Source organism: Ascaphus truei, chromosome 1 (genome assembly GCF_040206685.1).
Source record: "Ascaphus truei isolate aAscTru1 chromosome 1, aAscTru1.hap1, whole genome shotgun sequence".
NCBI lineage: Eukaryota > Metazoa > Chordata > Amphibia > Anura > Ascaphidae > Ascaphus > Ascaphus truei.
In genome coordinates, this window is record NC_134483.1 from 160,163,494 (window position 1) to 160,189,915 (window position 26,422).

The window sequence follows — 26,422 nt, forward strand, 5'->3', positions numbered from 1 at the left end:
AAAGGGGATACGATAACTATATACAAATATATTTGGGGACAACAAAAGGAGCTTTCAAAAGAACTATTCATTCCAAGGGCAGTACAAACGACACGGGCCATCCCTTAAGGTTGGAGTAAGTGCAGTTAGATTGTGGAATTCATTACCCATAGAGACTGTGATGGCAGATATGATTGATATCTTTTTAGTAAGGAAAGGTATACAGGGATATACCAAATAAGTAAACATGGGAAGGATGTTGATCCACGGAGAAATCTGATTGCCATTATTGGAGATAGGAATGAATTTATTTCCCCCCTTATGAGATATCATTGGATGGTGTTTCACTGGTTTTTTTTGTTTGCCTTCCTCTGGATCAATATACTGTAAATACAAATACAGGATACGTATCAGTCGTCTAAATTTGGCATAGGTTGAACTGTATGGATGCATGTCTTTTTTTCAACCTCCTCTACTAAGTGACTATGTAACTACGTAGTAATAAAGGTTTAAGCCAAAACAATCCAATGTTGTGATGATTACATTTCACAATACTGGGCTGCAAAGTGTTCTAACTGTGCTTTGACCCGAATAATCCAGAGTAGGTAGCATTGCTTATTTCATTCTTTATCCAGTGTGAAAGTCCAAATTGATTTGTAAGGACAGATGCACAAGCAAAACCTCACTTCCCTGCTTTGCATCCATACACGTTTACATAGGAGAGTGCCACTTACACAAAGGATGCTGCTGTTTTATACCACTCACTTGATTCAGCTGACCACTCAACTAACAAACCTAACACAAGGTTCTTTTATTCCACACAGACTTCTCTTATACACTTACAAAAAAATATGATAGGTCGCTTTGAATACGGTTGAAAACCTTGCTTGTAGCAGTTACCACTGGCTATTTTGTTATGTATCCATTTTTTTCCACTCCCCACAACACTTTGGTACTTGTTTATTAAACTCCGCTACTATAAAAGTGCTTATCCGTGCAGAAACAGCTGTTTTCACATGGATTTTTATCTCGCTTTATTCGTTAAGTCATTATCGCATGTACAAACCAGCAGCAAGGGAATTTTTTTTTGTGATTTGGTTCTGGCTATGCAATTTAGTGCAATCTGCAAAAACTGTACAGAAGTAAGACTCTTGCCAAATGACATTTTTAAGACCTGTACATTAAGCTGCAAGTTTGCAGATCGCTCCAGAAAAGAACAGTCAGGAATCGCACCTCACCGAGAAAGAAAGCGAGCGAATGAGATGATGCCACATATATCCAAATTGTTCATTTGTATATTTTCCAGAAATCTAGGGTGTGTTTGCAGGTATATCAGCACATAGAGTATAGGTTTTTGGAGGTATATAAAAGTCAATGGGCCCTTCCTTAAATTCTCTCCCTCTCTGATTATCTCTCTCTCTCCCTCTCTCAGATTATCTCCCTCTCTCAGATTCTCTCCCTCTCTCAGATTCTCTCCCTCTCTCAGATTCTCTTCCTCTGACTCTCTTCCTCTGACTCTCTCCCTCTGACTCTCTCCCTCTGACTCTCTCCCTCTGACTCTCTCCCTCTGACTCTCTCCCTCTGACTCTCTCCCTCTGACTCTCTCCCTCTGACTCTCTCCCTCTGACTCTCTCCCTCTGACTCTCTCCCTCTGACTCTCTCTCTTAATGAGAGAGAGAGAGAGAGAGAGAGAGAGAGAATCTCTCTCACTTATTCTCTCTCTCTCTCTCTGATTGATTCTCTCTCTCTGATTGATTCTCTCTCTCTGATTGATTGATTCTCTCTCTCTGATTGATTCTCTCTCTCTCTCTGATTGATTCTCTCTCTCTCTCTGATTGATTCTCTCTCTCTCTCTGATTGATTCTCTCTCTCTCTCTGATTGATTCTCTCTCTCTCTCTCTCTGATTGATTCTCTCTCTCTCTCTCTCTGATTGATTCTCTCTCTCTCTGATTCTCTCTCTCTCTCTCTCTCTCTGATTCTCTCTCTCTCTGATTCTCTCTCTCTCTGATTCTCTCTCTCTCTCTCTCTCTGATTGATTCTCTCTCTCTCCGATTGATTCTCTCTCTCTCCGATTGATTCTCTCTCTCTCCGATTGATTCTCTCTCTCCGATTGATTCTCTCTCTCTCTGATTGATTCTCTCTCTCTCTGATTGATTCTCTCTCTCTCTGATTGATTCTCTCTCTCTCTGATTGATTCTCTCTCTCTCTGATTGATTCTCTCTCTCTCCGATTGATTCTCTCTCTCTCCGATTGATTCTCAAATCAAATCAGCTTTATTGGCATGATGAAAGTACATTGCAGTATTGCCAAAGCATGAATAATAGGGGGTGGGGTACAATGATTACACAGTACATGAATAATAGGGGGTAGGGTATAATGGTTACACAGTACATGAATTAAAGGGGGTAGTGTATAATGATTGCACGATACATGGGTAACAGTTACACACAGGGATGTGGGGGTTAGTGAGCGTCTCTCAGACTGTGGCAGGTGCTGATATAGTGTGCAGCTAGTTCTGCTGTGGTTTCATCTCCTCCCACGCTATTTTCTGGTTCTCTTTTATATTATTAAAGTTCTGAATAAGAGCATTGAGTTTCTCCAGGTGGGCACTCCTCACGTCAGAGTATTGTGTGCAGGGCAGCAGGAAGTGTGTTTCATCTTCTACCTCTCCTAGCTCACATCGCTGTGACAGTCTCATCTCCCGGGGCTTCCAGTTCTGTCTATGTCTGCCTGTTTCTATTTCCAGGCTGTGGGCACTCGTTCTGTTCTGGTCAAAGTCTGTCTCTGCTTTGGGTCATTTACCTTCAGTAGTTAGGGTGCCAGAGTGTATTCTCTCTGTAGGCTGTGGTAGGTCTCCAGCTTCTTTGAGCGCTGGATATCATTATCCCATATAACCACATACTGCTTCTTTATTTCGCTGGCGATTGAGTTGGTTTGTTTTTTCGGCAGGTTGTTGATCAGTGTGGCAGGACAAGTTGTTTGATGGCACAGGGTTTAGTGAGGAGGTCCTGGCTTTGCATTGCTCTGTAGCAGTAAGACTGAGGATGGCTCTTGTTTAGGTGAGCCCAGAATGGCAGTGCTCTCTTCTGTACAGTGAGCAGTAGAGGAAAGCGGCCCAGCTCAGCCTGGATTCTCTCTCTCGCGCTCATTCTCCCTCTCCCTCCCCCTCTCATTCTCTCTCTCATTTTCTCCCTCTCATCCCCTCCCCCTCTCATCCCCTCCCCCTCTCATTCCCATCCCCTCTCATTCCCATCCCCTCTCATTCCCATCCCCTCTCATTCTCATCCCCTCTCATTCTCATCCCCTCTCATTCTCATCCCCTCTCATTCTCATATTCTCATCCCCTCTCATTCTCATTCTCTCATTCTCATCCCCTCCCCCTCTCATTCTTTCCCTCTCCCCCTCTCATTCTTTCCCTCTCCCCCTCTCATTCTTTCCCTCTCCCCCTCTCATTCTCTCCCTCTCCCCCTCCCCCTCTCATTCTCATTCTCTCATTCTCTCCCCCTCCCCCTCTCATCCTCTCATTCTCTCCCCCTCCCCCTCTCATTCTCATCCTCTCATTCTCTCCCCCTCCCCCTCTCATTCTCATCCTCTCCCCCTCCCCCTCTCATTCTCATCCTCATCCTCTCATTCTCTCCCCCTCCCCCTCTCATCCTCTCATTCTCTCCCCCTCCCCCTCTCATTCTCTCCCCCTCCCCCTCATTCTCATCCTCTCCCCCTCTCATTCTCATCCTCTCCCCCTCTCATTCTCATCCTCTCCCCCTCTCATTCTCATCCTCTCCCTTTCTCATTCTCATCCTCTCCCTTTCTCATCCTTTCATCCTCTCCCCCTTTCATCCTCTCCCCCTCTCATCCTCTCCCCCTCCCCCTCTCATACTCCCCCTCTCATACTCCCCCTCTCATTCTCTCCCCCTCCCCCTCTCATTCTCTCCCCCTCCCCCTCTCATTCACTCCTCCTCCCCCTCTCATTCTCTCTCCCTCCCTCCCTCTCATTCTCTCTCCCTCCCTCCCTCTCATTCTCTCTCCCTCCCTCCCTCTCATTCTCTCTCCCTCCCTCCCTCCCTCTCATTCTCTCTCCCTCCCTCCCTCCCATTCTCTCTCTCTCCCTCCCTCCCATTCTCTCTCTCTCCCTCTCTCCCATTCTCTCTCTCTCCCTCCCTCTCATTCTCTCTCCCTCCCTCTCATTCTCTCTCCCTCCCTCTCATTCTCTCTCCCTCCCTCTCATTCTCTCTCCCTCCCTCTCATTCTCTCTCCCTCCCTCTCATTCTCTCTCCCTCCCTCTCATTCTCTCTCCCTCCCTCTCATTCTCTCTCCCTCCCTCTCATTCTCTCTCCCTCCCTCTCATTCTCTCTCCCTCCCTCTCATTCTCCCTCCCTCCCTCTCATTCTCATTCTCTCTCCCTCCCTCTCATTCTCATTCTCTCTCCCTCCCTCTCATTCTCTCTCCCTCCCTCTCATTCTCTCTCCCTCCCTCTCATTCTCTCTCCCTCCCTCTCATTCTCTCTCCCTCCCTCTCATTCTCTCTCCCTCCCTCTCATTCTCTCTCCCTCCCTCTCATTCTCTCTCCCTCCCTCTCATTCTCTCTCCCTCCCTCTCATTCTCTCTCCCTCCCTCTCATTCTCTCTCCCTCCCTCTCTCATTCAATTTCTTGCCAGTATTGCAGCAAATCGGGCAAAAACAGCATGCAAATTATATTTTAACTGAGCAATTTTTTGATAGCAAGCATTCCTAAAAAAATATGGTGAACATACCAGATTGTAATCACATTCCAGTTTGACTTTTTATTGGCAATATCAGAGCTTATGGAATAGGTCCCTTAAACGTTAACCACACAAACTAAAGGGCTGTAAAGTATGAAAACTCTGGATCATCTGGATTAATATACAAATATATTTATAATACATTACATTAATTAAAATATATATTTAATTAAAATATATTATATTTTTTAAAAAAAAGTACAAATATAGGACAAACTATCTGTTGTCTAAATGTAGCATAGGTTGAACTTGATGGACATATGTCTTTTTTCATATCTACTATGTAACTATGTAAAACACATGGCTTGAACAGTTTTCATTGCATGGGGTTTCCTCAGCCAAACACCCAGAATTGCTAAGGAAATGTAAAAAAAAGTCTTAAAACACACTTTCATGATCAGACACAATCTGTCCCATATACATGACACGACTAACAGTAAAGATAGCATGTATCATGTATTTCCAATGACAGTGTAATAATAGAAGTCATACAAAATGTATATAATGTCATTGTTTTAAGGGTTTAGGAGCACTCACACTATAGCAGTCATGCCGCAGGTGCATACGGGAATAAATAGCCAGGAAGGGAACTTCTATGTTTAAAGGAAGAAGAATCCAGGCCCTCCAATAGTCTTTGGTGAAGAAAAAGGTGTTTATTCCAGCAGGATCCTTTTTGCGTAAACATCTTTTTTCTTCACCAGAGACCTTTGGCGTGCGTGGATTCTTCTGCCTTTACTATACAGTATGTGGTCATTAACATGAAATGATTAGATCCATTACTTTGCTGTTTTTAGAGTGTCTACAGGAGGTGACCACACTTGACACACAACACACCTAATTATTATTACTCCTGTCATGTTGAAACTATATTGATTGCAATATTTAAAATGTATTTATCAAAAGACGACAACAGTGACCCCTCCTCCCTGGGTTTAAGCTCTCTCCTCCCCCTCCTCCCTGGATTTAAGCTCTCTCTCCCCCTCCTCCCTGGGTTTAAGCTTTCTCTCCCCCTCCTCCCTGGGTTTAAGCTCTCTCTCCCCCTCCTCCCTGGGTTTAAGCTCTCTCTCCCCCTCCTCCCTGGGTTTAAGCTCTCTCTCCCCCTCCTCCCTTGGTTTAAGCTCTCTCTCCCCCTCCTCCCTGGGTTTAAGCTCTCTCTCCCCCTCCTCCCTGGGTTTAAGCTCTCTCTCCCCCTCCTCCCTGGGTTTAAACTCTCTCTCCCCCTCCTCCCTGGGTTTAAGCTCTCTCTCCCCCTCCTCCCTGGGTTTAAGCTCTCTCCCCCTCCTCCCTGGGTTTAAGCTCTCTCCTCCTCACTTTTCAAGTAGCAGTTTTTTTCATGGACCATGGAAGACAGGTCTATTGAGATATTCCTCCCTCTATTACACAGACAAATTAGCGTTTTCACAGATAGTGTTAGGAACTGCAAAGGGGCCATGCCATGGCGAGGCTGAAGGCTTAAACTGTAACACTATGGCCAAAGAGTTTAACTAAATGACCCTTACTTATGAGAAGACAAACAGATAAGTATTTAACTATATATTTTTGATCATATTGGATATACCATTGGGAATATTTATCTTTTGTTGTACAGTATACATTTGGTCACACCCTATAGCACTTCTTTTGACAAATATATATATGGTGTGGTGGGTGTTGGGGTTAGAGCTTGCAGGGATTGTAAGTAAGTGTAAGTATTTAAAAGTATTGTCGAAGTGCAGTGAGATATTCCTAAAGCCACATATATACTTTGCATGTCGCTGGTAACTGAGAGGGTGCTGTTGAAATTCTGTCTGAAGGATACACTCACTGCCTAGTCAGACCATGAGGACTGCACAAAGAGCAATGTGTAATGTGGTTTGCTTACCGCCAGTTAGCGAATTCAGGAATTCATATTTTGGCATAAAAGGGCATTTTCATATAAGTGTTCAAGCCGCATAGTATTTTTTCCGTCCAAAATGAACAGCTACATGTGCAGTGACCTCAAATCAATATACATACAAACCACCTCATTCATTCTGGTAACTTTGGCACATAGAAAAGCACCTCATATGTTGCACTTAATTACCAGGCATTTAACTATTCAGTAACTATGTGCCCTTCCTCCCCTCAGTGCACACGAACATTGTACCTATTCCCTTTAGCCAATCACATTGCTTCCCAGCCATCTCCCAAAATCTGTAATTGATTATCCGCCCCTCAGTTTGCTGGGGCTTGCAATGTGCCGTCAGGAGTCGATGTTATTAAGGGAGTTCCAAGAAGTACCAAGAAGTTTCTAACAAAGACTTCATTCAAAACTACTGACTGGGTACACATCATATGTAAATAAGTAACAAGGGAAATACCTTATTCGAAACAACACATTTTGCCTGGTTGACTCGTCCACGAGAAAGGTGTGGTTTGGTGGGTACCATGTCCTTTCCTTCTCATTCATTAAAGCAAACAAGCTGTAGTACACAGGTGTCACCCCTGGGAAATGGGAAGAAAAAACAGAAGATTATTGAAATCAGCAGTGAATAACATTGCAGGTAAATACACAGACAATGTACACATGATTTGATCCCGAAGGGTCAAACTAAAAAGTCCCTAGAACGTTGCACACTCTGTGGAGTAAAGGGTATGACTATTTGGCAAGGGGTATAAACGTCCCCCATAAGGCCATCACATATGATGTCAGCCCAGGGGCAAGGTCTCCCCCATAATAAATTGAAAAAAGGTCAAATAAAATAAGTTTATTACATTCAATTATATACACAAAATAATTCAAATATTGAACTTAAAACCCCGTGTCGGAGTGATGTGCACAGACAACCCACAATTTAAAGACAAACTTTCAACACCCGCTATTCAATATTCAGTGAATATGCTTCTCTGTGCCGAAGAGTTTAGTCCCATACATTTGAATGGAGCCGTTCTCTTCTCTAGCACACGAAAGCGCCTTCAAGACATATGGAGTAAAAACATAAATGACAAGACGATATTGTTTTCTTCAGAGCCAGATCTATAAGTAATATATGTATATATTATACACTAGTCTCTAGAAAGTTGAGATGCAAGGTCTGAGACTTCCTGACAGCTTCATGTAATCATGTAACTTTCTCACAGTGGCTGAGGGTGGAAGATTTTACTAGCAGATATTCATTGCTATGGAGGTTCGCCTCTTCGGATGTTCCCGGTTGATGCACACGCTTACCTGAACATACAAGAAACAATTGCCACGTCTGCTTTTAAACATCTCATACTGTAGCTCATGAGGAGGCTGCACATAGGAGCCAATGAAAACGTTGATATTGATTAATTTTTCACTACCATCTACACTTAGATTTTCCGTGTGTTGTTGTTTCTCTTTTTATGCTCCCCCTGGATTGTGAGAATCTATTCCTACGCTTTGGGACCAGTGAAGACAGGCCCTACCAGAGGGCTTGAGCAGGGAGTTACAACCTGATTTATTTGTTCACTACTTGCACAATTATTTGCACTTTATATGTCACATGGTTTATTTATTTTTTTCACTTTAAAGATAGTGATCACTCATTGTGTTTAGTCCCTATATTACACCGTCACTTTGCTACAAATACATTGTTACATTAAGTGAACAGAGCTATTCATTATATACTAGACATTGCATGCACAGTTGAAGATAATATATGTTATAGGCGTATGTAACAGTTCCAGACCAGATTAAAATGTGAGACATTAACGTGGTTCCACTCTGGAGACCTCCTGCTTTACACCCTTTAAAAATTGACACACAAAAAAAAAACCACACACGGTATGCTACATGACATCACTTTAGATTATAGTCCCAAGCACTACAGGCATACCCCGCATTAACGTACGCAATGGGTCCAGAGCATGTATGTAAAGCGAAAATGTACTTAAATTGAAGCACTACCTTTTTTCCACTTATCGATGCATTTACTGTACTGCAATCATCCTATACGCGTATAACTGATGTAAATAACGCATGTGTAACAGGCTCTACAGTCTCCCTGCTAGCGCACAGCTTCGGTACAGCTATGGAGCCGGTATTGCTGTTCAGGACGTGCTGACAGGCGCATGCGTGAGCTGCCGTTTGCCTATTAGGCGATATGTACTTACTCGCGAGTGTACTTAAAGTGAGTGTCCTTAAACCGGGGAATGCCTATACAGCTTGTTTCCCTGTCGTCTATATGGGACCTAGCCGGGTCTACCATTACTCTATCATAATCCTACCTTAGGCAACCAGTTAAAAAAAAAAAAAAACAATTAGATATGCTCGCCATGATCTTTGACCTGTAAATAAATGCTGCTTGGGATCTTATAAGTCGCTGGACTTTCGATATTCAACAATTCTTTCTTTTGATAATACTGTATATGTAAGAAGGTTTATAAGCAGTGTTCGACAAACCTATACATTTGCTCGCCCCGGGCGAGTGGATTTAACCCCCGGGCGAGTAAATATTGGCCCAAGCAGCACACGTTTGGTACTAGGTGGCGAGTAGATTTTTTGGTGATTTGTCAACCACTGTTTATAAGTAATATGATTTTGTATGAGAGCACAAGTGATATCATCTCTTGGGGAGATGTACTGTATAAAGGCAAAAGTAGTGTAATTTTAAAGCAAAACCAACTGCATCAAATGTTTTTCAAAGCTAAAATCCTACATATCAAAGGGAATTTTGTATTTTCTTTACAAATATATATATTATTTCTTTTTTAAACAAACGACCACTGAGTTTTCCCCTATATTTTTTGCCCCAGAATTGGACCACTTTTGCCTTGATACACGTACTCCTGGCGAGCACTGTGGGAAATTATTTTAAGTATTGAACAAAATCAAGAGAGTTTTATTTTAGAAATAAAAAACACCAATTTAAAGAACAACGATTTTGAATGCATCAAAATAGCTTGAAGGTTTTTTTTTACATTTCTCATTTGATCTGCACACAAAACGCCAGTAAGAAAAGATGCGAAAAGAAGACGAGGAACGATTTGGTCAATACCCTAACAATGATAAGAAGAGATGATCGGAAGTCATTTGATGTTCGTGTTAAAACCAATAACGCAAGCACACAATTATAAAAAAAAAAATGGAATTGGATGTTGGAATGGCTACATAGAGACAAAGGGGCAGCATTTTGTTTCTAAAAAGGAAAGGAAAAACAATTTTCTTAAATGAGATCAAAAAGTAGATTGGACCTTCTTGAGTGACTAACAGATTTCCAAGCACAAACAAGACAAAAGTAGCAAGATAGAATGACGTGTTAAAACACTGCATCGCCACTTGAAAAGCAGGACGTGTGATAAATTTAGCTCGTGCCCCAAATCATTTTTTCTTTTACTGCAAATGGCTTCCTATTCAAGTAGACACTACTCTTAAAACGTTGGCGAAGATTAAAAAGACCACAGCTGTTAAATGTCAGGCTTACAGCAGCTGATCGGGTGTTCATTTGGCCTAATGATTGAATACTGGTATACTAGTGTTGAATGACTGATTGGAAGTCGAGATCCTCAAGGTCACCACAATATTTCCAATTAGGTTTAATTTATTTCTTTGGTTTGCATTTGTGCTTCCAGAGCTGTTACCAACCTGTTTTGTAGTCCTCATCTATGTAGTGGCTAAGCGTGTTTCCTATAAATTGTGCTCGGCACGCAACAGGGGAAATGGGTCTTCATTAGTTCATTACCAAGGGAGCTACCGGTATCAGTGAGAAGCGGCAAACAGCATCGCTGCACCATTTCATTACAGTGTAACCGCTGGCCGCCTGGGTTTGGAGAGAAGCACCCATTCACTCGCCTCTCACGGAAAAACAAATAGTGTAGGTCCTCTTATGCATCACCAATTTTAGTTCTCATCTTCCTTTTATTTTACATTTCTTTAGCTGTCTGTGAGCAGGGTTACAGGTTATGCACTTGTTCAACTCGGGCTGTGCAGGAAAGCGGTGTAATGCGGCAGGCATACAGGGATCCATGTCAAAAAATGGATAAGAAGCAAAAGGTGACACTGAGTGATCATTTGTCTGTCTTTTCCCAGAATCCCTCGCTGCAGTGGAAGCATTGTATACCAAGAGATAATAGGAAAATGCAGGGCTGCAGACCTGTCTGAGACATGTGAATGTGCTCACAGGTGATATTTTTATTTGCTGTACATTCCCCCTATAAAGAGAAGGAGTGAGGAGAAAATGGAGACAAGTGAGAGAAAGAGAAAGAAGGGATAGAGAAATCAGCTAAAAAGGACACAGGCAGAGAGACAGATTGGAGAGAACAGACCGACAGAGCAGAGATGAACAGGGAAAAGAGAATAACATATGGGGTGACATTCATTAAACTGCGATAGTGCCCATCAGGGCGTTATCACACTCAGAAACTCCCAATAAAGTAAATGTATGTTTAACCGCACAGAGAAACTTGTTTTGATGCACTGCACCCATTTTTGCTACAAACTCGTTTCTTACACAAGGTGCAGATTTTTAAGCAAGAAAGGCAATGTCTCCTCAGAGCTGGCGGATTTTTGCACGTAGTTTTAAAGAACAAAAAGTGGTGCTTGGAGACACGCGCACACACAATATAATTTCATCTATAACGAGTTCTCGTGTTGCTCCATAAAAAACCATCACAGCCTGCAGTAAATATCCACTTGCAATGTCAAATATGTTTACAATGTGCCTTTTTGGCATGGGGTTTCTTCAGTAGTAGATACAGTATGTTTGGAAAATGTATACCTGTATCAGTATCATGGTATTATTCACCTGGCATCCTTCACTACACACAGAACAGAGGAACTCAGGATGGGCTACGTTCATCTGTACAACCCACATTCCATGCCCAAGTCCACACCCAGTATTATGGGTGGTGCTTCTTTTTGCTTTTTATTTGGGACGGGGAGGGCAAGGGTAATGATTATGCAATTAAAACGAAAACCAAACTAGTTTTATAATAATCATGTCTTACATTGATTAGACGTTTAAAATTAGCAATAACCCCAGGAAGTATTTAACTTTAATAAACTGCAATTGTCTTTATGCAAAGTCTCTGAACTGCAGTGTACTGCATAAGTTTTAAGTTTAAATCAACTTTCACATTATTCGCCAGAGAAACAGCAATAGAGTAAGCAAAATTGCATGGGCAGCTTTGTAGATCAGGATATTAGTTTACTACTTTATATAAACATTGCACCATCACAGTGATGCTTGTATGTGAACTTTATGTTCTTTTCTCTCCTAATTGCACTGATTTCCCAATAACCAGGGCTAGTCAAATACCACTATGATTCACCAAATCAAGGATAAAAAGTCACTCATCCACCACAAGTACACATAACAGTATGAATTACTTGTCTAATCTTAAATAAACAAAATTAATTATCTCCACAATAAACTACCTATGCAAAAGCCCCCCCCTCATGACCACACCGACCCCTCCCTTCATGTCTACGCAGACCCCCGTCATGCCAGTTACGATCCCGCCACCCGACCCCAAATGATAAAGACCCTTGCACTTAGTCCCGTCGGTGATGCCGGAAGGTCCAAGCTCAGCCAGGAGGGAACAATTTTACTTTTTATTATATAAAGTAGTAATCATGTCTGACAGTGGGACCTTCCAAAAGCTGCAAACCACAATTACTTGAAGCGGTGCATGCAAGGCATTGTGTAGCTCAGGGGTGCTCAACTCGTCCTCAAGACCCCCTAACAGGTCAGGTTTTCAGAATATCCTGCTTCAGCACAGGTGGCTCAGTCTTGGACTGCGACACTTTTTGATCCACCTGTGCTGTAGCTGGGATCCTTAAAACCTGACCTGTTGGGGGTGGGGTTGTGAGGACTGGATTTGAGCATCTCTGGTGCAGATTGACTTTGGTAGCTCCCATGGTGATTAACAGCAATACCACTCAGGATATCTGCACACAAGGTGCAGTTTGGCACGTTACTAAGCATGAGTTTACCGAAGGGGCTCAGGAACCAATTATACTGCCTGGGATTAGTCAAACCTAATTTATTAGCAAGCAAAAGGAATCCTCGCCTGAATTTCTGCTCATTCAGGACGGGGGGATGACACAAATTAAAATTTCCAGCACTGCCTAAACTGGTCGATGTACCTGAACACATTTAGCATAGGGTACTGTACCTGAACACATTTAGCATAGGGTACTGGATGTTGTAGTCATATTCCTGATAGAATTCTATGCTAACAATAACAAGATCATTTCTTTAAATGTCTCTGGCGTATGTTTGGGGCGATATTTGTAAATAGGGGAAGGCAAGGTCTAAACCAATGATGGAGATTAGACTAGCAATTACTTGGACTGCTTGGTGGACAGAAGACAGGTGTTTTTGGGTAAGACTCCAAAGATGGTGGACATGGAGGACATATTTTACAATTCAGAGGTGTACCGTGAATAACTGTTAAAAGGCAACAATGGCAATTGCACAATAGTGAAAAACGTCCAAAAACGCTTTCCATATTTGTATTTGTTTTGGCAATGAATATTTCCCTTCTTGCAGTATATCTCCTTCCCTCTGTACTCCTACAGTACATCTGTAGAGAACTTTGAGGTTTAGAAAGCTCTGCGCATAATTACTTTATCTCTGAAGAACGCTCTTGTTAATGCATTAAAAAGGCATCACAATCAGGGACACGTTTATACTTCTCCAGGAAACACACAAAATAACACATATGCCATTTAACAGCTAGCAAAATGACTTCACACAATGATTTCTAAACATTCATTGACAGATGTACACAAGTACATCTATAAGACAATTAATCACGAATTACAAAATCTTGGGCCAGATGTGTCAAGGCAAAAGTGATCCAATGCTGGGTCAAAAATATTGTGCCAGACATATCAAAGAAAAATGCAATTAATAGAAATCAATAGACTTTGTTTGATACATTTGGAGCAACGTTTTCCTCCAGAATGGAACCACTTACCTCGATGCACATTAGATGTATGAAGTTGTACCTTTATTCCTGGTAGCAGTCATTATGATCACACAACTAATACAGGGACATAATGACATAGAAATGTCAAGAAAATACAAAGGAGAGAAACAGAATGAGTAAACGAAAGATTTAGACTTGGACTGCACAGCGGATTGTTGTGCAATTATCATACAAAATAGTTTGGTGGGGGAAACGCTGACAACCAAAGCATGCTGCAAAGCTTTCAGTGCTTTGTTTTTTTTTCTCCAAAATTGAATACACATTTTATTCACAAAGCATCACAATTATTGACATTTTAAGCTGTAACGACCTAAATCATAAGCAGGCATTTCTGAAGTTCAACTATATGAAAAGGCAAGGTATGGCCCGCTGTATAGATTGCCTATTAAAGTGGTATTGCAGCTTGTTTTTTTATGGACATGTGAAAAATGTTCAGCGTGCCCAGTATTGGAAACACAGCGGGTGCAGAGGGACTGCGTTGGTGGCAGAGCACAAGGCATTCTAGGGTGCCACTTGAGGAAACAGACTGGTGACTGACCGTTTTGGTACCAGCATGGTTTCATATAGCACTGGGCCCCACGTGGTGAACAATTTACTTTTTACTTAACTGATAACCCTCAGTGGTATATATTTTTTCAGAGCCTTTGGAATAGGGACTTTCCAATGTATGACTCAGCTAATGCCTTCTTGTAATTTCTTTGCCAGAGGACAAAATCGGTAACCTCATCACTGAAAGGTCCTTAAGTTTGGAACACACATGCATATATATCCCTGGAGAATTCTAATAGCATCAACACTGATGCCTGACTCATCAGGGAACAAAACTGTGAAAAGATTTCTCTGTCCATATACTGCCCCCAAAAAACCCCAGGTCCAATGTAAAACTTTTTTTTTTTTTGGTAGAGAACATTACATAATTGTATGTATGTAATGATAATAATATTAATTATTGATAGTTTTTTTTTTGTTTGTTTGTTTTTTAAAGCAGTCCATTATTTTAAAAGTGATCAGCAATAGAAGTGCGATCTTTTAAATGTGCTTCATCTCCCGGTTAAAATTACAATAAAGCAGATTTGTCTTCTACTTGCCCAACAACTGCAGAATGCACTTTTTGTTTAAGTAGTTGTGCAATTAGATATTTTTATGATTTCAAAATTAAATAAAAAAATAGACCTCAAGTCTCCAAGCAAATGATTTGCAGACATAATATATCTGATTTCCAGCGATCAGCTACTCATGCAACTGCTCGACTAGCAGAACCAACAGATGAGTGGGAGGAGAAAGCGTACTACGGTAGTAATGTAGCAGGGGAACATGGTTGAAATCCAAGAGTATAACCTTGGGAAAGTCATATTGTATTGTATGTCTATTTCTCTGGCACACGTAAAAAAGGAGACTAAGATATACAGGTCAGTCACTTCTGGCACTGTGCTAAATAATTATTTTGGAGTGGCTCATGTTTGTTATTCATCAAGCTTGACTAGTACCATGATGAGGGCATCTGGATGAAGTGCAGTAGAGAAAAAAACAGCACCCACTTTAAGTGGTTGTCAATTACAAATCTATGTTCTGGTCCCAATCATGAACCTTTGTCCAGACATGTCTATTTACATGTAAAAGTGTCCAACATAATTGGTTTATTCTGTGGATGAGCCTAACTTGTAGAATGGACTATAGGGTTCCACACAGCTTCATTAATACATTGTATGTCTCTTGCTATGTTACTAATGTTTGCACTCGTGTTGTACCAGGTCCTATATTTTCCTAAAACCGGGTAACGGGTACCCGGGAAAAATGAGTCATTTTACCCGGAGGGGTACCCGGTTGGCACTTGCAGGGTGAGGAAGACCGCTGGAGGGTGAGGAGGACCGCTGCGACATCTGGGAGCAGCAGCAGACATCCTGATGGTGATGACAGCAGCCAAAGTCCAGCGGGAGCAGCAGGAACAGGGCAATCAGCTGATGCCTGTGGGAGCCGGGGAACCATGTGACCGGAGCAGGAGCGTTCCTATTGGACAGCCGGGGAGGAGACGGCTGTTCAATAGGAACACTCCTGCTCCTGTCCATGGTCTTCCTCACCTTCTGTCGCCGGCTGCAGGGAAGTGTTGAACTATTTTCAGCTGCCCTGAAATTACCCAGTGCCGGTTCTGACCTGGTGCCGGGTCCGGGTAATTTCCGGGTAACTGAAAAAGCGCCGGGTAAGCTGGGTACCGGGTAATTTCCGGGTACCCAGTACATCACTAGTTTGCACTTCATAAAATGATATAGCACTTTATGCTGTGTGTAGGGTGTTTCTTCACTCTCACCGATGCCTGCCTGGCAGTACAAAAACGTCCCTGTGTTATCAGGAGAGGAGGGTATATTAGGTTAGTCACTGCATTCTTTCCTTCGTTTTCCAAGGGTACGCGACTGACGAACGTCAATCTCCAGTAAACAAGGACTACAAGTTCCACAGCAGTGCTGTCACTCTCTACTGTGCCACTTGCTCCACTGACCTTATGTGTTACGACCTGTGAAATCATGGCAATTATTCTACCTACCGCGAGTGCTCCTTTTCTCTATTACTAGTAGATCAGTGAAGACAGGAAAAGTTCATACTATATCTTTATATGGGTCTGAATACCCACCATGTAGAACATTTACTCAACATATTGTCACGATCATAAGTATGTCTCTAATGAACCATGAATACCTGGGTGACATTTTTTGTGCCATCCCTTGCTTTTAATGTTTTGTTGATTTTTTGTTTATGTATTGCATTCATGTACCTTTTACATATACAGTTTTATTATGTAATTTGCTTGCATGTTATCTAAATGCATTTATTTCAGTGGTTGGCTCGGGGATTCCCTCCTCCCTCCAGTTCCGACCCTCCAGCTTTTGTTTACCATCTTGGTACTCTAGTGAGCCCCGCTTGGATTGGCGGAGAGGACGTGACACTGAGGGTGGGGCTTTTTACCGCGCTATATCCAGTAAGTAACTAGTCAAGTGTTTCACTCTTTGACAAACCGCTGTTTGAGCGCGAAACATGTTAGAGGAACACTTTGTCCTCACCTGTGTGTTCATGTGTGCCACATTCATGGATTAAAAACCTTGTCATATTATCGTTTGGTCCCCGCTTTTTGTTCCTGTGCTTTCCTGGTTCCTTGCGTCCATCCGGATCAACAAGGAACTCTTTATCTAGTTCATACTATATCGTTATATGGGTCTGAATACCCACCAAGTAGAACATTTACTCAACATATTGTCACGATCATAGGTATGTCTCTAATTAGCCATGAATACCTGGGTGACATTTTTGGTGCCATCTCTTCTAAGGTTACGGCCCCAGTCCTCCCTACTGCACGCGCACCTACAGAGACTATAAGGTAAGTTTGTTATAGAGGCCTCGCGCGTTTCATTTAAATGCCTGGGGGGAGAGCGCCGACCTCTATAACTGCCGCGTCCCATCCCCCCCAAAAAATCTAGCGCCCCTCCCCCAGTTTGCGCGCCCCTGATCAAGCCCAACATAAAACAAAGGATTCCTCCTAAAAGTTTAAGAAACTCCAGTAGCTCCAGACTGATATTTATTTTACATAGGCCAACGTTTCGACCTCAGAGGTCGTCAAGGGATCCCTTTGAGGTCAAAACATTCGTCTATGTAAAATACACATCACTTCACATCAAGATATCAGTTTGGAGTGCCTGGAGTTTCCTAAAATCTCATCAATTTGTGAGGAGGCTACTTGTCTCTCTGGATGCATCCGGTAACTTATTTTCTCAACTTTGCTAAATATAATATTTTTTTTGGTGTGCATTACCTTTTCTTTTTCTTTATTCCCCCTAAAAAAAAAAGCCCATAATTTTTGAATTTTGTATAAATGGAGATCTTATGAAGAGTTTAACATCAAGTATCTATCAATTACCAGGTTCTTTAAGACCTACAGATAAACTCATATCAGGATTGTCACAAATAGACAAGCTATTTTATTATTTTTATTATGTTTCCAATCTAAGCATTTTCTATATTGTGTAACAGCATCTCCCCACAATTTATAGCCATCGTCATTGTATTGCTCTACTTTTTCCTCTCTTTGCCTACGCCCTACAGTACAGTATGTATTGGAAAAGTTTAAAATGACTTCAATGAAACAGAGATTACAGAATGCAGAATTGATACTTTCTAAATAGAGGAAGAGCTTAATCTTTCACATTTAATATCAATATTGCTATTGGAAGAGTAGGTTGCAAAGTTCCGCTAATAGACAAGTGCCCTGTTTCCAACCAAGGTAAGAACAATCAGAAAATGAAACTTGCCGTTTTATACCAATGGGTCTTCTGGCCGTGATCATACCAGATGCCTATTGGTTTGTGTAGGGATAAAGGTCATTTACCACCATGCCATAGATTAGAAAAAGCACATACCCGCTATTAACCCCTTCACTGACCAAACAGCTGGCAGCAAAGAGGCTAGATCTATTTGGCCAGTGGAAGATGTTCAGGATCTACATGTTGTTTGGCATGGTAAAAACAACTCACAAATTCCAAAAGATATCCATAGAAAAGTACTTTTTTTTTTTTTTGTAACTTATTTGTTATTTTGAGTTATTTTGAAAAACAAAGAGAAGTGATACAGAAAAGAGAAAGGGGGCGGTACCACCAATTTAACACCAGTATCATAAAAGACACAAAAATACAAAGTTACAACGACGCCGTACAGTCCCAGCGCCAGCTATCACATGAAATAACCAACTCTGAAGGAGGAAAAATATAGCTCTCCCTCCACAGTGAATAAACCGTTCACCTGTCCCCCTTGAGTTCCAGGGTTCCCAGACCTTTTGGAATTTTCTTGAGTTATGTCTAACATAAGCGTTCAATCTTTCCATCGATTGCACTTCATTTATTCTCGAAATACTCTCTCTCCTGGAGGGGGGTAGGGGATTTTTCCAGGCCCCCGCTATAGCGCGTCAAGCCACGGTCATGATATGTGGCAATAGTTTAGATTTATTTTCGTATAATTATCTAGCGGCTTACACAAAACCATTGTAATCGGATCTAGGGGGATCCTTATCCCAAAAGTCTCTCGCACTAGGTTCTGCACTACTCCCGAGAACCTCTGTATTTTGGGGCAGAACCACCAAATATGGGCCATATTGTCAACCCCCCTTACCTCCCGGCCCCACACAACCCCTATAACAGAGATTCGTGGTCTCTGGATAAATCTGCCTCAACCTCTGGGGCGTCAAATACCACCTAAAAATAACTTAAATATTGTGCATAATGATGTGTTCATTGAATTGATCCAGATAGTTTGCCGGTCCTCCCAAGGAATCTCTACCTGAAAATCTTGGGTCCATTGATTCATATACCGATGTGTGCAAGGAGCTTTAAATTCACGGGAGCAAAGAAATTGGTAAATAATGGAGATAAGACCCCACTGATAATTTCTATTTCTGCATAATTCCTCAAATACAGTGCACTCTGGGAAAGACCCAACTGGGGACAACTGCCTAAGATAGTGGGAAACTTGTAAAAATCGAAACAACTCAGCTCCCGTGAAAGAGTACCTCTGGCAAAAATCATAAAAGCTTAATAGTTGACCTCTCTAAAGCATATCTCCCACATCTCTAATATCATTAACCTTCCATAAATCAAAAATACCTGTGGACCAACCCAGACCAAAGTCCGGGTTGTCAAAAATAGCCTCAGCTCCGTCGAGATGTACCCCTAATTGGTAATTGGTTTTGGCCTTATACCAAATCTTAATAGAAAATGTCATTACTGCCGAGTCAAAAAGGTCTGGTTTGAGACCCTTAGCAGGTTTGGTAGGTAGGGGAGGGAAGTCAGGGGGTTGGAAATTGTCAGGATAATATCATCGGTAGACTATTTTAGACTGAATAAAGGCTGAGTCGAAAGTCCGTCTAGCCTCTGGAAGGCTCATAAAGCCTCCATCAGAGGGCAATTTATCTCAATAGCTTCATATAAGAAAAGAGCAAAAAAATGTAAACAGGGAAAACGTACGGCAAAAATAATACACACAGTACCTTCCCAGCATGTCGCTCCTGGAGGTACGGACCCTATACATACAAAAAGTGTGCGCCACATGCACACAGGAGCCCACAATTACTATATAACAAGCCTTAGCTTCTTTGCCAGACTAGAGGGGAATTACATAAATTAAGAGTGGAGGACACAGAGAAAGCATTAAAATGGACCCATCCGACGTATTACGATAAAGGTAATAAAGCAGATAAGCTTCTCGCCAGCAAGCTAAGAGGTGTTAAAGCTAAATCGCAAGTTTCAGCCATAAGGCGAGGTATCGGGGAAATTAGACATAACCTTTTCCAAATTGCAAAGGAATTCTCTAAATTTTACAATAATTTATATAATCTGCATTCATCAGATCCCAATTTTAATAAATACTCAAGTGAACAATTAGACAGCTATCTACAGGCTTGTGAACTCCCCAAAACTCTCTTTTGAAGAATTAGAACGACTCAATGTTAAAATTAGTCTTGCAGAATTAAAAGAGGTTATTAAAGGTCTGAAACCCTCAAAAGCTCAAGGTCCAGACGGCTTCTCAAATCTCTACTATAAAAAATATTGGGGGAAAATTGCAATATAAATCAAGACATCACACAATCTCGGAACCATCACTGAACAGTATTTCTCACGTGAGAGTAGTTATGACTGTGTACTCTCGCAGGCATCCAAAACAAGAATAGTGGCACGATTATATGACACCCACAAAATGACATGATACTTTAACCAAACTAGGTTTCTAAGCAGCAACAGAAATTTACATTGCCCCCCAAACCATGTCTAGTCTTAAGTTTAGTATGTGAAAATAAAGAGGTTGTAGCAAGATGCAGCAAAACAAGCAAAACCTTTTTGCTTTAAGTCCGGTCTGGCTCTCTCTCTCTCTTTGCAATCAACAAAATGAAGCCAGATATTTGCACTTCTTCGTCTGAAGAACATGGACATGGCAAACATGGGCCTCCCACAAGCTGGGACTGGGCTCTCGCAATGCACAGTAAAAAGAGGGATATAAAAGAAAACCACATACAGTAAGTGTTATTTACAAGCATTTCCGACATACAGTATGTGCTGTGTGTGTTTTACAGTTCTCACTTCAATCACTAGAACAAGAATGGGTTATTCACTTCATGATAACATGCGTTACCACTTTCCCCCAGCTCCATAGCTTTCCACACATTTGCAAATAATCACAGTCGTAAAGAAGTACATCACCTCTTTTGTAGACAGAAACCATTTACCTATAGTACTGCCAAACCTAAAGGGACAAAAAACATGTGCAAAACATACACTGAAACGAATTTGTCGGTCCTATCAAAGGTATCATACCTCCTACAGAGACACTCGGAGGAATGCTGGCTGGAGAGCCAAGCTGCGGCAGCCTCCAGAGGTACATTTGGGGTATCCAGCTGAGGCGGGTGAATGTGTCCACCACACAGGTCTAGGTAAAGAGGAGGCTACCAAGTCACATCTCCCTTTTTGTCTGGTACAGGACCTTTGCTCTGGGCAGCCAGCTGTCGTGGGTGGCAATCACCACTACACCAGTTAAGTAGCCAGATGGCTACCAACTATTTTGGGCTAGGTAACCATGAGGCTACCAAGCCACGCTTCCCTATTGTGTCCGGTAAGGGACTATTTGTTTGTTGGAGCATCCACCACGATAGAGGCCCGCTCACCAACCCAGTAGCCAGAAGGCTACCATCTATCGTGGGCTATGTAGCCCAAAGGCTATTAGCTACTTCCCAGTACTTTGCGCTGTTGAACTGCTGGGAAATTACCCAAGGACTGGGGATGGGTTCTGCAGACACCGCTCTTTTTTTGAGTATTTGCCTCCATGCAATTCCCCTTTTCAGGTATCTACCCCAGGTGCTGGAATACCTGTTGTATCCTCATACAATAAACCCTAAGGAAATGATATGCATCTGATAATCTACGAAAGAGAGCTTGGAGACACTTTTATTTGTACAAAGTATAAATTACCATTTGCACCATGTTGGCCTTTTGTATACTATGCAACATATAATATGCTTGCTAACATGTGTGGTCATGACGAGGAGTTCCAGTGATAACTCTTATAATGTATGGTGGATAGTTGATATTTGAACTGTATATACAGGCATACCCCGGTTTAAGGACACTCACTTTAAGTACACTCGCGCATAAGAACAGATTTTCAATAGCACCATACCCCTGTATCCTTACGCTTCGCGAGTACGGACACTTATTCTGCCCTATAGATCGCTGTACTAGTGACGCGCTATAGGTAATACACCGATTACTAATAGATAAATATTTTTGTACAAGGAGCCTACAAATTGATATAACTAATAAAGCATACGAAAAGCACTTTACCAAAAAAACAAACAAATAATAATTAACCTGGGAGGTATACGTACGTACCTAATGTACTATTATGTGAGATAATGATAAATCTACGTGTAACTGCCCCAAACCCAATTGGAGGGGGGGGAGATTTTCCTCATAATTTTATATTATGTTGTAATATAAACAAGTAAGGTATTTTATTTTGCTTTGTTAGCATATTTTATGCACATCTAAGGTGTTTTATTGATGTTATTAATTATTATGCATTTGTGTTTACTACCATGCCTTATATTTGAGCTATAGCAGTAGAAATATGAGCATTATCCACGTCATGCATATTTTAGTGCAGGGGAGCGAGCGCAAACTTTTGGAGCTGCATCTCCCTGCCCGCTCCCCCTTACTGCATTTGGCGGCATCAAATGACGCAGCTGGGTTGTCATGGAGACGGGCGTGTGACGTCACTCTGCGTGACAGTGCGGCATAATTTGCCGTTGCATTACCATGGTGACGCTTCACAGCAACGTGTCTGAACCCCGATAAGTGAGTTGCAGAGGCCTCACGCGATCCCCCGGCATTTACTTTAAATGCCCGCGCCCTTCATAAAAAATCCCTGCGCGCCCCCCACTTTGCGCACCGCTGTTTTAGTGTATGATTGGCCATAACGAGAGAGCTCGTCAGCTGTGTCCTTTCCTTTTGGCATCTGCAATTAAAGATGCTTAATAGGTTAATGGACGTTTTAGGCTTTATAAAGCCCTTGGACAGTGGAGCTCCAATTCCCCTTGAGGAAGTGACAAAGCCCGTCACAAAACTAGTAGGGTGGAGTTTTTACGTTCCGTATACGTTGAGACCGGAGCCGATGCTCTAGCAGCGACGTCATCGGGGGAGGTGTAGAGTGGAGTCGCGGCCGCGAGATCAGGAGAGGAGTGAGACGCCAATCCCAGCTGCTAGACGCTGCTCGGAGGACTCAAGCTGCGGACGGCATTTTCGTGTAGTGCAAATTAACCAAACACACCAAGTGTAATTTTGGTCTGTGCATAAAATAAAGGCTTTGAATTGTACTGAACCATGTACTTTTATTTATTTACGGGTAAAACTTACCTGTTGGAGATCATGGGAGGTCAGAGGACCCAGCTGTTTGGCAAACCCAGTCAGAGGAGGCATTTAAAGACTCACTTTCTGCTTCTGACCTACCAGATTGCTGCAAGTAGGCAATTGTGTTGTGTAGCGTGTCACAGTGCGGAGGAATACTGCATAATTGTCGCTCTTGATTTTCTCCACAAAATTACCATAATCTGGATCAAGTATCTGGATATCCCCTTGATTAAACAGGACTGGTTTTCATACCTTATCTTTGGACTGGTATCGTAACCGTTAACTGTTTTCATTGCACCAGGGGACGTTAATATTTTTGTTCTAAGGAGCCTACAAACATGAAGGAGTTTGATTCCCTCTAGCTCCCAGCGCCTCATCTTGGTGTTGTGAGCAGGACATACGTGAAATGATGCCACTTCTCTTCGGCCTCTGTGCTTTGCAATGGACCTGTGCAAAACTGGACATAGGTTAGCTATAGATTTATCATGGGGTCAAGAAAGGAGCATTAGTGATTCGAATTTTTTTATTGTCCCAAGGACAATTAACTAGTGATATTTTAATGGATTGAAAGTTACATAGTAAATGAGGTTTAAAAAAAGACTTATATGCATCAAGTTCAACCTATGTTACATTTAGACAACAGATACTTATCCTATATTTGTACTTACAGTATACTGATCCAGAGGAAAGCAAACAAAAATCCCAATAGAAAAATATCATCCAACGATATCTCATAAGGGGAAAATGTAATTCCTTCCTGACTCCAATAGCGGCAATCAGATTATTCAACATGCTTCCTGTATTTACTTATTTGGAATATCCCTGTATACCTTTCCTTTCTAAAAAGATATCCAACATCGTTTTGGTGATTGGGGATTCAACAAAATAGACACGTATTTGTAAAACTTTTAATGCTCCGCCACATTTAAAAAAATGCACTTGAGGGATTCAACATGTAAGTACTGTATGTGGGATCCTTGTGTGTTGAGGCAATTGGTCAGTCCTCACTTTGCTTTGGTTCTTTTTTGGGAGCAGTTACGGTGCCATGATGCAAGTGTGCTGGGCAACACGTATCCAAGGAGAACGAAAGAACAACCATTCATTTTACAGGGCCTGGTAATAATCGACATGTATTTGGTTTTTCACAGAACACAAGTAAAGGTGTCACTATCTTTCTAAAGAATGTATTTGATACATTGATGTACGTGTTCTACCGGACAATTTAAGCTCTATTTGTGTGAATGCAGCAACAATCTTCCCACACTCCTCGTCACAATGAGAAGACTTTCAGAGCAAAGCAAATATGGGTCTTTGTGGGGCCTAAAACGAAAAAGCTAAATATTGAGTACCTTACTGAGGCCCCAAGTGGAAAAGAGGACTTCAATAAGAAAGGGGTCCAATGAAAGAATAGATGGGAGAAAAGAAAAAACTACTTTAAAACCTCAGCACTTCATCCCCTCCGGGCTGGATTATTTATTGTGTATGCCATGATTGCCTGCTGGCTGCTCTTTAATATTTATCCGTTTCTGCCCCGCACCCACCACCCCCTAAACCAGTGGTGCACAAACTGGGGGGGGTGAGATTTTTTTTGGGGGAGGGGGCGCGGGCGGTTGCAGAGGTCCCGCGCTCTTCCCCAAGGCATTGAAATGAAATGCTAGGGGACCACACGAGGCCTCTGCAACCTCTACTTACTGAGATTCAGCCGGCTTCAGGACATGCGACCATGGCAAAGTGACGACGCGGGGTCATGTGACGTCACGGTTGCCATTGGTGACGTGATGTCAAATTATGCCGCGTGTCACACGACCCTGCGGCGTCATTTGACGCCGCGCGAGGTAAGGGGAGGGGGGCACAACGGAGGAGAGCAAGCAAAGGGGGGCGTAGAAAAAAAAAAAATAGGGTGCGCACCCCTGCCCTTAACAATGGCGTGTAATTATTTGTAGTGATGTATCTTGCATGTGTGTATGCATATTTAGTGACGTAAATATAAACTGGCGAAGTCAGAGCTGAACTTCACTGCAGAGTACATGGCTAAGTACTAAAAGTGAATACAGATGTTTTTAAACGCTTAATCATAGACAAGTGGTCATTTTCAGAGCATGCACTGTTCCTGGTGTATTCCTGCTGCATAGGCTTGTTTTCTGTATGGAAAGCACGCATCTGCTGTGTGTATCTGGTCTGTGCGGATGTGGGGTGTGTGTGTACATATGTATATGGTGTGCGTGTTTCTTTACGTTTGTAGGTCTATGGTGTCTGTGCGTTTGCGTATGGCGAGTGTATCTGGTGTGCGCACCTGTGTATATGGTGTGTGGGGCGACTGGTTCTTGGGCTAGTTTGTTGGATTGCCCCCGTCTAAAATGTGTCCATCAGCCTCTGGTTGAAGACCTGTCCGAGACATGTGAATTCGCGCATGAGTGGTATTGTTATTTGCTGTACAACATAAAGGACCAAAATCCATCAGAGGCAAATATTACAAAGTAGTATACAATATGTACTACATTCACCTGAGGCAGAGTATCTAGAATGAAACTATACTGCAACAACCCATAGGATGCAGCCATGCTCCAGCAGTGAAAATCATTCCAAAAGCAAAGGCCACATTACACCAACTTTAGTTGGTGTGTGTGCGAGTGTACACACACATACACACACATACACACACGCTGAGCATCCTGTTATGGCGCTTTTAGAAGTAAGGCACCCAAGACCTACGTTTGGAGAAGCTATTAAAAATGTTTTAAATGATTAAACTACGGTTTACAATTTTAGAGAATGTGTCACCTCTGCGGGCTTTTGACTTTATTGCAATTCCTATAAATCTGGCTTAGTGGGAATGGCGTTTTATGTACACTGTATTTACAGTACTGTAACCTGATATTGGAGGGTTTTAAAAGGAAGCGGGTGATAACAGGCAAAGAAAACATATATACCTCTATTTAAACAAAGGGAGGGGGGGGGGGCTATAGATTGAGGCCACACTGTTGAAAATGTTGCTCCAGATTTAATGAATGAAAAAATAGTTCGCTAATTTCAGTGCAGGGGGGAGGGCTCCACACACAAATATACTGACTGAATATGGGCATGTTATGTCAGTCAGTGTAGTACAGTATATGGGCATGTTATGTCAGTCAGTGTAGTACAGTATATGGGCATGTTATGTCAGTGTAGTACAGTATATGGGCATGTTATGTCAGTCAGTGTAGTACAGTATATGGGCATGTTATGTCAGTGTAGTACAGTATATGGGCATGTTATGTCAGTCAGTGTAGTACAGTATATGGGCATGTTATGTCAGTCAGTGTAGTACAGTATATGGGCATGTTATGTCAGTCAGTG

The 26,422-nt window shown here is 42.1% G+C and overlaps 1 protein-coding gene across 7 annotated transcripts in view; it reads right to left on the bottom strand.

Moving 5' to 3' along the window:
* Positions 1–26,422, bottom strand: part of JAK2 (Janus kinase 2) — a 208,134-nt gene that overhangs the window by 100,464 nt on the left and 81,248 nt on the right. For all 7 annotated transcript variants that reach the window (XM_075596797.1, XM_075596745.1, XM_075596788.1 and 4 more), the window contains one exon: positions 7,079–7,202. In XM_075596797.1, coding sequence (XP_075452912.1) covers positions 7,079–7,202 — 124 coding nt within the window. The remainder of the gene's footprint in view (positions 1–7,078; positions 7,203–26,422) is intronic.